The following is a 14,186-nucleotide window of genomic DNA, read 5'->3' on the forward strand; positions in this document are numbered from 1 at the left end:
CGGGACGAAAGACTGTAATGTGGGAGGTTTAACAATAGGTGGAGACAGACTTCGTGAAGTCTACGAATGTTTTCTCGTTGAGCAGGTACGCTTGTCTTTTATTGTTTTTTTTATTGTATCGTCAACATTTTAATGTTGTATTTCGTACTTTAACTACTGAATTTGCCACGTATATTATTTCAGGTCAAAACCGGTGTAGTTTTAACAAATTCGGATGGCACGCGATCATGTGACGGTGACTTTGGTCAACTCTTTGACATTCAAAGTAAAACAAGAAGAGACAAAAGAAGGTGGAGACGACGTGACACCAAAGAAAGCAGGTAAAAGCCAACGCCCAAAAACAAACAACAACAAAATAATTAAAGTCATAATTTTATCGCAGACAGGGAAAGACGAAACAGGAAACGATAAACATGAGGCCATTAATTAGAGAACTCGAAGCCAGCACCTTGGAATCTTGTTATCACCTGCTTACGTACTTAAACGAGGAAGTGCCAAATGTCACAACGTGTTGCTTGATTTACTGTGTCCATAATTTGTAAAATCACTTCAAATGACTTCTACTGAGCGTATTTTACAAAGATTCCACCGCATATAGCTAGATTTTACATTTTAAGAGTCGCACTGAATATTCAGGAAGTCTTGTTTTCGAGTTGATGACGATACCTGACGTAACGACCGAGACCCTGACCGAGAAAGCGACACACAATGCATTTTGTGTACTTTGTTCGGTCTGAAAACTTCGTGTTGATGGCGAAATTAGAAGGAAAAACGCATAAATAACACGATGGTGAATCGTTGTGTGTTGCACTAAGACTACTATTTGATACTAGTTGACACAAATTCCCAGCAGACAAAGCAGCCCATTTCCAACAGAGCTTGGGCGGATCTTGTGCATTTCCTGGGCGCTACGTTGGTGTCCAGACAGCTGAAATTGATACGGAAGGACTTCTTTAATCGATTGCAAACATTTATGCTTTCCTCTTCAGTTATGAATCATATTCATAAGTGGATGAATCACAAGAAAGAAATGTTCTCCGAATCTGAACTGTCTGAAGCCATTGTTTTGATTCTGGAGCAAGGCAGTGTGTGACCAATCGTGACGTCGCGAAAAAGGGGCGGGACTTTCTGAATCTGCCCAGAGTGTTTGTGTTGCGTTTCAAATAGCTGTAGGCTGTTTTTCATATAGGTAGAGGTTCAACGTATGGTCCTGCCCACTCCCTCTACTCTGTACAATACAGAGGGAGTGGGTTTGACAAAACTATTTAGCGCTCTGGAAATTGCTCACACAATAGATGGCTTTCTTTTCTTTTCAGCTTGTCCCTCATCAGTCTTAACAAATACCGTACATACATACCTCTCCCCTCCCTGGAGCGCAGACGAGAATGTAGTTGCTTACCGAGAACTGACTGTAAGACGAAATGTTCCCTTTGTTAGACAATCACTCTCAATTCCAGAACTACAAATGAATGAATGAAATCTAACAGTAGTGACTTTAGGGGGTAATTTTTCCAACCAGATACATTCACCACGCACTTCATTGGCAAACCTGAGCTATGTGGAAAGATCCTTCACAAGCTCTATCTTGTCTTTCCCAAATAATCATGGTTCGTTGTGATTGATGCTGTCAGGTGGGGAGTACAATTTGTTTTGTCATGTGAAGTCTTCAGTCCGTCTATCTGGCTATCTAGCTAGCTAAATAGCTAGCTAGATAGACAGATAGATGATAATAATAATACATTTCATTTATAAGTGCCTTTCAAAACTGTCAAGGTGACTTTACAGTCACATTCACACTCAACCCGGAATTAACTCAAATCAGTAGAAAGCTAGCCAGCTAGCTAATAGATAGCCAGCCAGATAGCTAGCTTGGTACATATTATATATCTAGCTAGCTAGCTGGCTAACTAATAGATACACAGCCAGATAGCCAGCTAGCTAGATAGTGAAATATTCTAACCTAACAATAGCTAATTTACAGAAAATAGATAACAAATAGATAGCCAGCCAGATAGCTATCTCGGTAGATAGCTAATCGCTAGCTAGCTAATAGATAGACAGCCAGCTAGCTAGATAGTGAAATATTCTAACCTAACAATTGCGAACAGACAGAAAATAGATAGCAAATAGATAGTTATCTATCTAGCCAGCTAGATAGCTAGCTCGGTTGATAGCTAATAGCTAGCTCGCTAGCTAATAGATAGACAGCCAGATAGCCCGATAGCTAGAGAGTGAAATATTCTAACCTAACAATAGCTAATAGACAGAAAATAGATAGGAAATAGATAACTATCTATGTAGCCAGATAGCTAGCTCGGTAGATAGCTAATCGCTAGCTAGCTAATAGATAGCCAGCTAGCTAGATAGATAGTGAAATATTCTAACCTAACAATAGCTAATAGACAGAAAATAGATAGCTATCTATGTAGCCAGCTAGAAAGCTAGCATACATGATGTAATGAGAAGCATTCAACTACAGGTAACATCCGACTTACGACCAGCTCGACCTACGACCACTCGTAATAGCAAGGGATTACTGAATAGCTTCACATTGTGGTCGCTGTACCGTGTAGGTGTAAAGTATGTAAAAAGATATTCACGAAAAATGTTCAATTCAGATACACGTGCCGATTAGAGATCTAAAAATATTTCAGTCAATAAAGAGCCACCGTTTCATCGATGTCGCCAATGCGTTTATTTGTCAACAAAGAAGTTGCAGTTCACCATGACCAAACTTGAATGCTAACATGTATCGTTGACACGTGTACAAGAACTTAATCTCTCTGCCAAGAAAACCTCGAATATAAATAGTTAAAAAGGGAAGAAAAGAATCCGGAACTTCAGATTCTTAAGCCACTGAAGGTACATGGTGTCAAAAATAGCCCGTCATCGCAACGGTTAGAGTAACAGAACATTCTGTAAAACAGAATATCGACCTTCAACATACTTTAAATGTAAAGTGCACAATGAGTGTCATCTGGAAAATAGAACCATATAGTCACTCTAACGTACAATACAATATCCCTGCATATACTGTACAATACCTGTAAATGATGTGAGATCTTTTTTTATTATTACATTGTGACTATGACCAGAATATATACAAAAAAGTACATGTTTAAAAAAAAAAAGGACAAAATATCGTTTGATTCTGTGAAATTCTAGTTATAAATAAACTATACAGTCACAGTTTTGAATGTTACAACTGGTCGCTGAGCAATATTGGCGTTTCAGATCCTACCAAAATAAAAATAACTGCAACATTTGGGTTGTAATTACCATAAGAAGGGAAAAGCAAACAAACAACCCTTGAAAATAATATAAACACTGAGAGGCTCCCGCAACACGATCTGAATGGACTTTTATTTTGACAAACAAACCTAAGCGTGTGTGTCCCTGATAGAGATTAGACAGAATAGAAGTTATCATATTTAAAAGTTTCATGTTATATGCTTAATGACCATGTGTGACTCGAGTACACAATGAAGCCACAGAAACCATGGATCAATCTGAATTGAACAGACACAGCCTATTGAACTGTCATCTTCATCTCGGAGATCGAGCCTTGGACAGAATTTAGGACTTGGGAAAACTCCTTCGCCACAGGAGTAATTTAGGACTTGAAACTCCCTCACGGGAAAAGCTCATTAGCCAGGTTACAAATCTATTAGTTCATGGAAAAGACAACCAATTACAATATCTATGTTTTATTGCTTACAGCTGTTTGCGCATAGAACGTCCAGGGGCGTGGTATTCTAATCAAGAAAACTATGTCTTACTAATGTATCACTTTATTAATTTGCATATACTCTCAATAAATAACTTGGCAGAGGGCTGCAGAATTTGGCCATTTGTCATGAATGACTACGTCCCCTGCCGGCAGTATCTTCCTGTGTTTGAGCCTTTGTCCACAATGTCCGACCGAACATCTCTGACTGTCCCCCTAACCCTTCTTTCCCAGTTAAAGGTTGTATACAATAAGTCAAAAATACAGTTTTAATAAGATTTTTTGCGTTGGTTTATTAGCTACGAGGGCATCAGTATTTGGTTCAACTGAAGAAATGACCCGTCATTCCCCCACTTGGCCAAACCGCTATTCCCCACTAGTAGTGAGAACCACTGCCCTATCACATTTAGCTGCACTGGTTCCGCTGATTGGAGGCAAAGGACCATTTCATTCACAGCTTCCTCTTCAACAGAGCCATTTCAATACCGATAGTAATACATGATATGAATTTTAAAGCAGTCTGTAAAGGAAAAAAAAAATCTATATTCTTGAGATTATCGTATTGTCGCTGACTTCTGGTTCTGGAGCGATTGAAAATGTCTCTTAGGTGTGTCGTCTTGATGCGGAACTGTCTGGCTTAACCAGTCAGACAGTGTGAAGAAAAAGAGTGCCAGGTGACAGGCAGAACATCTGGCAGTTCATTTATTTACGAAACTGTCAGTTGAGAAACAATGGTGGAGCAAAACTGGATTGGAAAAAAATGTCAGTGATTTTTCTCCTGTGAAAGTGAAATTTCAACATTCATTGCTGATGTGTTAAATGGACTCTGCTTTGCTGACACATTGCCAAAACACGCTTGGGTAATTAGAGACTGTAATTCACAGAGGTGTGAATGCGAAGATGAATGTAGTGTCTTTGTGTCTATCGACCTGTCTTGGGTGCACCTTGATCCTTGTCCAAAGTCTGCTGAGATCGAATCCAGTTACTTGCGGAGCGGCCCACTTGGCTCAACCAATAGTTACGCAGTTACTAATAAATGACAAATGATTTGTAAAAATAGGCATCTTTGCAAATAGCTTCACTCTGCCACATTCAAAATGGCTGCCGTGTCCACGTACCCATGTCTGGATTCATGTGTGCCTTGTAACTGTTGTCTTAGATAATACGTACACGGCAGTAGCAAAATGGCCCTTTTCAAGAGCATTGAATGTGAATGGCTGTGATTTATTCATTCATCAATTAATACGGTAAATAAGGTACAAAACACCGTACAGTGATACCTTGGCTTACGGACTTAATTGGTTCCCAGAAAGTGTGTGTAAGGTGAAAAGTGTGTATTCCAAACATTAATTTCCCATAGGAAACCATTAAAATGAGAATAATCCGTTCCCAGGTCCCCATAAAACATATTTTTCTACTAGCTTTTCTTTATTCTAAATCATTTATTCCTTTATTGATTGATTTAAAGCTTCAAGCCATATCCAAATACCAAACAGACCATCATGGTGGTATTTTCCTCCATTCACCCGACTCTTAGCGTTCCTGTTCATTCCTGCAATTCAAGCACTAGCTCCGCCCAGTCCAAGAAAACGACCGGGTCCTCAATTTTATATGTCATTGCAAATTTTTGGATCCATATAAAATTGAGGGAGCTATTCCACATCCCAGCCCCGCAGCCTACACACACGCCCATTTTCTCCAGCAGCCGGAAGAATGCCGGACGAGCGAAGAGGCCCTACTATCAGTCGCCTTGCCTCTCGTAGCTCCGGAGCTCCCAATTTTTTCCGAGTCCACTTCTGTGCACTCACCCGCGAGTCCAACCAAGGCGCGCTCCGAGCGCCCTTTCCGGCCGAGACGCCGGACCCGCCGACTGGACCTCTGTGGGATGCCCAAAGAGCTTATCTGAGAAAGATCGTCCTCCGTCGGCAAATTTCTTTACGATTTGACCGTTTGGTAGGCGGTGCGCACAGCATTGGCCGCAGACGCAGATATGAATTCGTATTTGCGTCCGTAGCAGCGGGCAGCTTGAGGACGTGGAAGGGGCTTGGCACCCACACAGAGAGGCGGGCTTTTTCGTGAGCCGGGCGCCTGACTTCCAAAAAATAGCAACCAAAATAAAGTCATCATTCTCAAGAATTTAGCTCAGCGTTGCGCTAAAGATCAAATATACAGTGATACCTCGGTTTACGAACCCCTCAGCTTACGAACTTTTCTGTTTACGAACGTTAAATTTATGAAAATGTTACCTTGGCATAAAAACTATTTTTCGGGATACACACGGAGCACCACAATAAGTGAGTGATGTGTCGTTCGCGAACGAGCCCGTTCTCCAAACAAGAAAATGGCAGCCGACTTTTTTTGTCCTCTATTCCCCCCCCCAGTCTTCGGTAAAAGCCACGTGATTGGTCAAGAACGCAGCAGTGAGGGGAGGTGGTTTAAACATTAAAGAGACAGGCAGACGACAGAGAGAGAGAGTGACAAAATGGATAGAAAACTGTGAAATTTGGACTCCTTTCAACTTTGATAGTTCAAAAGCAGAGTGTAGACTGCAAGGTTAAAATATCCCATCAATCATGCTCCACAAAAAAGCCATCTGTACACTTGATGCAAAAAGTTAAACAGAACACAATTGATGAGGAACAAGGTAAAATTATCGCAGAGAAAGCACCTACAAGGGATGATTCCTCAAGATGGTGAAAGGAGAAGGCTGGGTTCCTCAAGTGTTTAATGCTGATGAAACCGGCCACTCCATTCCATCAAGCTATCAACGACCATCACAAAGGTAAATTAAACAACTTTATTATACAGTACAGTTTATTTCTTTAATTATAATACTATAGCACATTTGTTATACATAAAATAAGGTATCTTTTGTTTAGTTTTAAGGCTTAGAAAATGAAAAAGTAGAAAATTATGGGGTCCTGGGAACGGATTATTCTCATTTGAATGGTTTCCTATGGGAAATTATTTTTTAGGATACACACTTTTCGCCTTACACACTGTCTGGGAACCAATTAAGTTCGTCAACCAAGGTATCACTGTATAGTCAAATACATGGCTAGAGTCAACTGCGGAAGGCTTCACATGAGCATGATAAAGACCCTTTAAAGAACGCCTCTGCGCCAGATAAGGTTGTTGCTGTCGTTTGTTCATATTCATTCACGAATGTACTGTTTGTATTGCTATGGTTGTAGTTTCTAGTGTTGCAGAACCACAGATACTCTCGTCGTACGTTCATACCTTCTGACCGCCAACCTCTCTGGCTGAACCATCTCTGTTCTCCGCATTACTGGAACCTGTTGCCCTCTGAGTTCGTGACTTTCTCAGCAGAGCCTGATTGGGGTTGTCCTTTTCTTTCTCAAACGCTTTGGCTTTTGAGTCGTCGTTTACGTTTCGCCCCTCTTTCCCTTTGGAATCTCGATTTGATGTCTTTCGGATTCCACCGTCCTTACTTTTCACGTCCTCCTTATCTCTCGTTTTCACTTTCTTCTCAAGGCCCTGGCTTTCCTTGCCTGAGGTGTGCTTGTTTTTGTTGTCAAACAAAGCAACATAAGCACTATAGTCTATGAATAAAGTGGCGTCTTTATTAGATTTATCGCTCTGAGCGTCCTCTGGATTCTGCTGAACCGACGAACTGTTAAGAACTTTTTCGAAGACCTGGTCTTCGCTAGGCAAGATGCAGGATCTGACCTGCTCCTCTGAGGAGCGATTCTTGTCGCTTATGTCCGATGTAGGCGTCCGAAGATCTGGAGGGAGGTCGTCAGAAGTACGTCTGGCAGATGCGGTCGACCGCAATCGTTTCTCTGCCGATTGGACGGCTTCCTCTGGTTGGCGAGCGGGTGTTTTCTCTTTTGGGGATTGCGGTCCGTCTTGTGAGACTCTCTGGGTGTTCTTCTTTGGTGAATTTACGGACGTCTGAGCGAGTTGCGCCGACGTATCATCCACACCGTCGCTGGATGGCCCTAGCGTAGCAGCTTGGATTCGCTCCCACATAGTCAACGGGGCACTTTGACCGTAAGTTATTCTTTGCGGTTTGTTTTCTCTGATGTGGTACGTTTTGGTTTCCGATTGCGTTTCGTTTGGTGTTCGGGGAGATTTAGGATCAGTGACCTGTCTGGACGTCGCCTTGCTTTCAGTTTTGACAGGGTCGTCCTGTGGTTTGGAACTTCGGTCACGGTCTGCTGGCCTCACAGTTTTGATGTCACCTGAAGCGTTTTCTCGTGCCTTTGCTGCTAAGCTAGCCAAGGCATCCGACTGGATTTGCTTTGTGTTCCCAGAGGCCTCCGGAGTTCCTCCTTTTCCATCATGTCGTCCAACCGATTCATTATTTTGACTGTCTGAAGCACTTTCCTTGTGTTTGTTCTGTTGATTTATCCGGTCAGGGGCAATCGTTCCGTCATCTTTTTGCACTTCCGTTTTTCTGTCTGGAATGTCATGCGTTTTAGGGACGGTCTCTTGCGTAATTTCCCCTCTAGCGACTCTATCTGCTGTGGGGCTGTTCAACTTCTTATTCGGGCTCATATTTGGCTTTCCCGGGCCATTTGTGATGCTCCTATCTTTGGTGGCTGAAGGGATAGCATGAGGTTTCAGAGTTGGATGATTTGGGCTTGAAGGTGAGGAGGTATCAAGAGAGTGACCATCGGCGGAACCTTTAGAGGTGCTGCATGGCTGCGTATGATGCGGTGTTGTTCTGGTTTCGGTACTAGGTAGGTTAGAGACTTGTTTAGCAGGAGGTGAACTTTTCCCCGTTTGTGGTACTACTTTGGGCGTTTGTTCCGAGGCGTGATCGAGATTACCAGCGCCGCTGTTTGCGAACGATGGCGATGTGCGTTTTGCGATCTGACCTTCAGTGTGGCCGGTTGGTGGTAGTGTGTGAAAGGTCCACTCAAATTTTGAGGCCACTGAGTGCTGCTCAACTTTCTCAGCTTTTGTCTCGGTGGAGTCCACTCGCCGCAATCTGTCATGTATAGACTCTGGAGGCTTGATCCGATCTTGTGATGGTGAAGGATTTGTCTTGTCGTCAATCGCAGAACTAATCTTTGTCGGCTTCGCGACTTGTGGCGGAGGTTCTTTCGGCATGGTCAGCGGGCTTTTGAACCGGATGGCTTGACTGGTTTCAAACCTCTCGGAGCGTTGCAGATGCACTTGAGTGGGCTTGCTTGTATCCATGATGTTTATAAAACCAATGACATCACTGGGGGGGTCTGGTTCTGGCCAGGTGGGCAGGTAAGGGATCAAGTTTGCTTTCTCGAGATTGATAAGTCCAGGATGGGTGGAGTCCTCTTCCGGCAAAGGTTCTTTACTGCCTCTTCCTCGCTTTCTCTTCTTGGAATCTGGGACATCCGGTGTCTGGGACTCTTTAGGGGCGTCTTGGTCAGCCGAAGTAGAGTTAGCATTCTCTCCAATAAGTAAGGCGTACTTTGGGTTGTACAATTTCCTTGATATTGTCGCGGAAGGAAGGACGACGGGGGCGATCTGCGGAAGTGGCTCACGTTCAGGCTCTGGTTCCATGGCGATTTGTTGCAGATCAACAAATATTGAGGTTATGTACAGGTGACGAAAGAGATGATCAAAGGCCTCCACTGCCTGCCCGGTAACCACAGTGACAAGATTTTTGTCCAGTCGTGACGACATCCAGGTGAAACTGGGGATCATTCAGAAAACACACAAAATTTACATCAAGGTTTAACTATGTGTCAATGTTGAGTAAATTGCATTTTCATTCTTGACGTGCCGCTTCTCAAGCATAGCATGCGCATCAAACGCACTGACCTAAAAGACCCGGACACGGCCTTGTCTCCATCGATGAACATGAATCTGTGTCCCAGTCGACCTTTAACCTTGGTGCAGGAACGAGTGTAGAACTCCGTACCCTCTGTGCAACGTACCCGAAGGTGCTACAATGTACAAAATGAAACACACACGTGTATATTTAGATACACATTTTTGGTCATAAGGTTCAAAGGACAGGAAATGAAGCGTTTGCCATAGCAAAGTCCTTGTAAATTAAAAATAAAATGTCTTATAATTTCGAAACAGGGCAGAGAAGAGCGTTGTTAGCAAGCCATGTCAAGTTTGAAAGAAGAAAAATAGACAAGTACAGTCTAAAAAAAATAAGAAATAATATCCTCCTCTCAGTCTCCAGATACTGCGGGTGTGTCCGCTAAACGTTCTGAAAACACACCCTGCTCAATGTACATCTGCCAATCAAATACATCTGTCGTGACAGTATGTGCCGGGATTGCTATACACACGTTGAGTAACATGTGACGGCGCGGTGTTTTACGAACAGTTAACGTTCCCTGAAGTGTCTGGTTCTGTGAAAATGAGCGATTGGACGAGTGTAGTCTGCGAACAAGCTCATCGGTTTGCAAGCTAGCGAACGTCCTTGTTCATCTTCTTCCTGAAATGTCTCTCGGCAGACCGACTTCGGTGCATGGAACGAGGAAGTGGCCAATTGGACGGCTAGCACTACCATTCCAAACCTTTATGTCGAGAACATTTTGTGCCTATAATCAGTGGAAAGGTCGGTCGCGGCTTGGAATTGAAGCAGATTTACATGGGATTGGATTTTAGGTTTTTCCTCCCACATTCCAATAACATGCATGGCAGGCAGATTGAACACTCTAAATTGTCGCTAGGTGAGAATAAGAATGGTTGTTTGTCTCTGTGTGCCCTGCGATTGGCTGGCAACCAATTCAGGGTGTCCCCCGCCTCGTGCCCAAAGACTGCTGGGATAGGCTACAGCATGCCCCGCGACCCTAATGAGGATTAAGTGGTCTGGAAAATGGATGGATGGAGTTTAGAGATCCAAATATCAAAATGTACCCCATACCTTCAGATGTCCGGCGTGCATATTAGCCCGCTGACACATTGACAGGAAATGAGGCAACGATGTGCTCTCCAACAGGATGTAGATGGAAACCTTCCTCCGAAAACCAGCATCGAGTAAATCCTTAAAGATGTCAACGTCGGTGAAGACATCCATGACGACGGCTATCACCTGTCGAAACACGCGCACTAAAATTTGATAAACATAATAAGAATAATACATTTCATTTATAAGCGCCTTTCAAAAGTCTCAAGGACACTTTACCGTCACAGGATATTTTCTTCTGCGGGTGAGCAGCGGCAGCCACACGCGACAGCGTTCACTCAAACCGGAAGTAACTCAGATAGATAAAAGGCTAGCTGGCTAGCCAATAGATAGCTAACACCTAGATAGCTATATAGCTAATAGATAGCCATTTGAAGGTGTACACTTTAATATCTCCTTTAGGACAGTCTTGTGAGAAGGTTCTGTATGTTGTTACTATAACCTTTCCATTTTTAACGTAAAGTAAAGTTTAACAAAGGCGACTTGCGGTTTTTATAGAGAAAACGGTCGTGTTAAGTGCAGTAAAAAACAAACAAACAAAATACTAAATAACAAATAATATGACGACCCAAAGACACAGAGAGTCATACATTCTGCAGCATTTTCGTGTTTATTCTGTTTGTTAAGTCCCAAGTGCCTTTCACGCTTCGTCCGCGAGGACATTAATTTCATCTGTGCTGTATGTCATGCATATTAGCATATTTGACAATAAAGCTGACTGACTCTGAAGAGAATTGCGCTGTCGAAAATGACACGTTATCGTACCTTTTGCGCCTGCGCGATCATCCTCCGGACAATCTCCTTGATGTGAGTTTGCCCCTCCAGCGGCGGTTGGGTGTACACGGTGGTCCGCGTCACCCCGCGGTAGGCGTCGGTCTGCGGCCATCCCAAGTCCATCTGCGGGATGGACATGTCCGACAACTCCGGCCAATAGTGAACCGACAACGGGGGCTCGTTTTCCTGAGCATCCTCCGGGAAGAGCTCCGAACCGGGGTCGTACGCTTCCACCCTCTTCGTAAGAGTTTCCTGCTCGATGTCCGATAGGAAACTCCTCATTTGGCGATCCTCCACGAATTTCAGGAACGGTTCGCGACCTTCGCGGAGCAAAACCTCCAGGGCGAGCCTCTGGTCCTCGCTGTAAAAAAAGTCCGGTTTCGATTCGTTTAACCGAGGGTTCACGTTGTTCTCATCCAGGCACTGAAGCTGCGACAGAGCCATGGTGAAATTCAAGATGTTATGGGGGGAAAAAAAAATCAGAAACAAAACGGAAACGTCCAACAAGTCACTTTAGTGAAGCCCGGTAGACTCCCGGCTGCAGGGAGAGTTTCCGTTTGAATAACAATAGCGCGACAGTGTCACTCCCGGGTGGCGGAAAAACACTCGAATGTAAACGTAAAGAAGTGCCATGTTCCATTAAAAACTTCCCATTGCCTGGAGAGTCATCTCACGATGCGGGCAAGTCAGCCCGGCCGGCCGGCGATCGAACGCGTGGGTAACGCCTCCTCAGAGGCACCGCCCCACAGGTGTGAGCCTGCCTGCGAAACAGACATACCTTTCCACCACGTGACCCGCTGCCATTTGGGCGTGTTTCTACGTGTACTTGAGATTGTATTCGACGACGAACTGAGTTACAAAGGCACCCAACCCCTTTAAAACATCCATTAAATCATTAGTGGCCAAGATGAAAACCACCAGAAGGAGCCTCCGGCATGATTATAAGACCCGTTTTGCCAAGAATTACCCTTGTTGCGCGAGCATGGGAACGTCAGAGAAAAAGAACCACGGAGCATGTAGGATTGGAGGTATATGCAGTGGCGGGACCGTCAAAACCCGCAAAGCTTTTTCCGCTGGCCTAAAAATATCTCAATTAATTATATTAGTAATACATTTCATTTATTATCTTGTCCATGATTTATTATTAAATAATTCATTTTTTTCTTTCAGCTTGCTTTCGTTGCTTTTCCCCTGTTGCACTATTTAAGCATTTAACCAATCGCATTCCAGCCATGTTATTACATTAGGCTGTGCAAATGTGTGCATTGTCAGTAAAAAAAAAGTAAAGTATTGTATTTGTATTGTATATCTAGCTAGCTAGCTAGCTAGCTATTTCTTTTGTTCTATTGAATTTTCTCCCGATTATGACAAAATAGCAAAAAAAAAATCATTTGCTAGCTATTTGCTATCTGTTACCTCTGGCTGGCTAGCTAGCTATTTGGCTTGCTAGCTAGCTATGTATTCACTATCTAGCTGGCTGACTATCTAGTAAAACGATATCTTAACCAAATTCACTACAGGGGTGAGGACTTTGAATGTAGCCGTTCAGAAACCTCACTCCTGCTATTATTTCAGTTGCAAGTCCACTTTTTATTTCTTTGTTTTTAAAGAAGTTGAAGTGGCAAATGGGGTGACATTTAGTGTTCAAACGTAACACTAGTTCTTCTCTAATCTTATCAGCAACGGTGGTCCTCACTCCTTATCTGGAGTTATCCGGACCTCACAAAATCATTGAAACAGGAATTTGTGTGTGTGTGCGTGTGACACAAATATGACACACAGAAAGAAGGTTTATTGTCTCTCGTGCTTTCAGGTGACTCAGCAAAATTCATTTTGAAATAGCGGCTATTTTTGGAAGCCATTTTGACTCCCAAATGCACCCCAAAGTCCAACATGAAATGCGCAGAAAGAATATCATAATTAGTGAGTAATTTCAATAAATCACAACCAAAAGAGAAAATATTTAGTGGGGCAGCCGAAGGGAATTTCCATATGTGACCTGGTTTTCTACTCCAGTTGAAATCTGACATCCTGGTGAGAGAAACTGCGGCGCATTTTTCACATAGCAGCAGTCAACTGACAACTGGCATGCACTGTGTGTGTGTGTGTGAGAGAGAGAGTCTGACTCTCTGTGTTGTTTATTATTATTATTATTAATAATAATACATTTCATTTATGAGCGCCTTTCAAAACTCTCAATGTTACTTTACAGTCACAGGATCAATTTTTCTGTGGGTGAGCAGCGGCAGCCACACGCGCCAGCGTTCACTCAACCCGGAAGTACAGTAACTCAAATAGACAGAAAGCTATCGAGCTAATAGATAGCTAGCCAGCGATTGTCATATTGTCATTTTATTATTGGCATATTATCATTATTATTATTATTATTTATTGTTGTTGTTATTAGGTATTATTATTGTTATTAGGTATTCGCTAGCTATTCGCTAGCTATGATGATAATAGTAATATTTACATTTCATTCTCTCAAACTCTCAAGGTTAATTTACAGTGACGGAATAAGTTTTTTTCTGTGGGTGAGCAGCGGCAGCCACACGCGCCTGCGTTCACTCAAGTACAGTAACTCAAATAGAAATCTAGCTAGCTAGCTAATAGAGGGCTAATAGATAGCTAGCCAGCGATGGTCATATTGCCATTTTATTATATTGTCATTATTATGATGATGATGATGATGACGATTATTGTTATTGTTGTTATTTTTATTGTTACTAGGTATTAGCTATCTATTAGCTATAATACTACTACTACTACTACTTATAATAATAATAATACATTTCATGTTTAAGGGCC

At 42.8% G+C, this 14,186-nt stretch overlaps 3 protein-coding genes across 3 annotated transcripts in view; 1 reads left to right on the plus strand and 2 right to left on the minus strand.

Annotated features, from left to right (window-relative positions):
- Positions 1-3,345: 3,345 nt before the first annotated feature.
- On the minus strand, positions 3,346-12,058 carry LOC148885169 (uncharacterized). The gene is made up of 5 exons (XM_089019151.1): positions 11,370-12,058; positions 10,563-10,730; positions 9,500-9,624; positions 6,968-9,371; positions 3,346-5,605 (listed from the first exon to the last, which is right to left on the minus strand). The coding sequence occupies exons 1-5, from the start codon at positions 11,820-11,822 to the stop codon at positions 5,405-5,407; spliced, it is 3,351 nt and encodes a 1,116-aa protein (XP_088875277.1). The 5' UTR covers positions 11,823-12,058; the 3' UTR covers positions 3,346-5,404.
- A 215-nt stretch (positions 12,059-12,273) lies between these two features.
- The window catches only part of epn2 (epsin 2), a 30,877-nt gene continuing 28,964 nt past the window's right edge, over positions 12,274-14,186 (plus strand). Inside the window, exon 1 of the mRNA XM_089018537.1 lies at positions 12,274-12,406. The gene's annotated coding sequence lies outside the window, so the exon portion shown is untranslated. The remainder of the gene's footprint in view (positions 12,407-14,186) is intronic.
- Positions 12,786-14,186, minus strand: part of grapa (GRB2 related adaptor protein a) — a 15,547-nt gene continuing 14,146 nt past the window's right edge. Inside the window, exon 5 of the mRNA XM_089018541.1 lies at positions 12,786-14,186. This exon is cut by the window's right edge and continues 801 nt beyond it. The gene's annotated coding sequence lies outside the window, so the exon portion shown is untranslated.

This window comes from Hippocampus bargibanti, linkage group LG17 (assembly GCF_051943395.1).
Source record: "Hippocampus bargibanti isolate YZ-2025 linkage group LG17, ASM5194339v1, whole genome shotgun sequence".
Taxonomy (NCBI): domain Eukaryota; kingdom Metazoa; phylum Chordata; class Actinopteri; order Syngnathiformes; family Syngnathidae; genus Hippocampus; species Hippocampus bargibanti.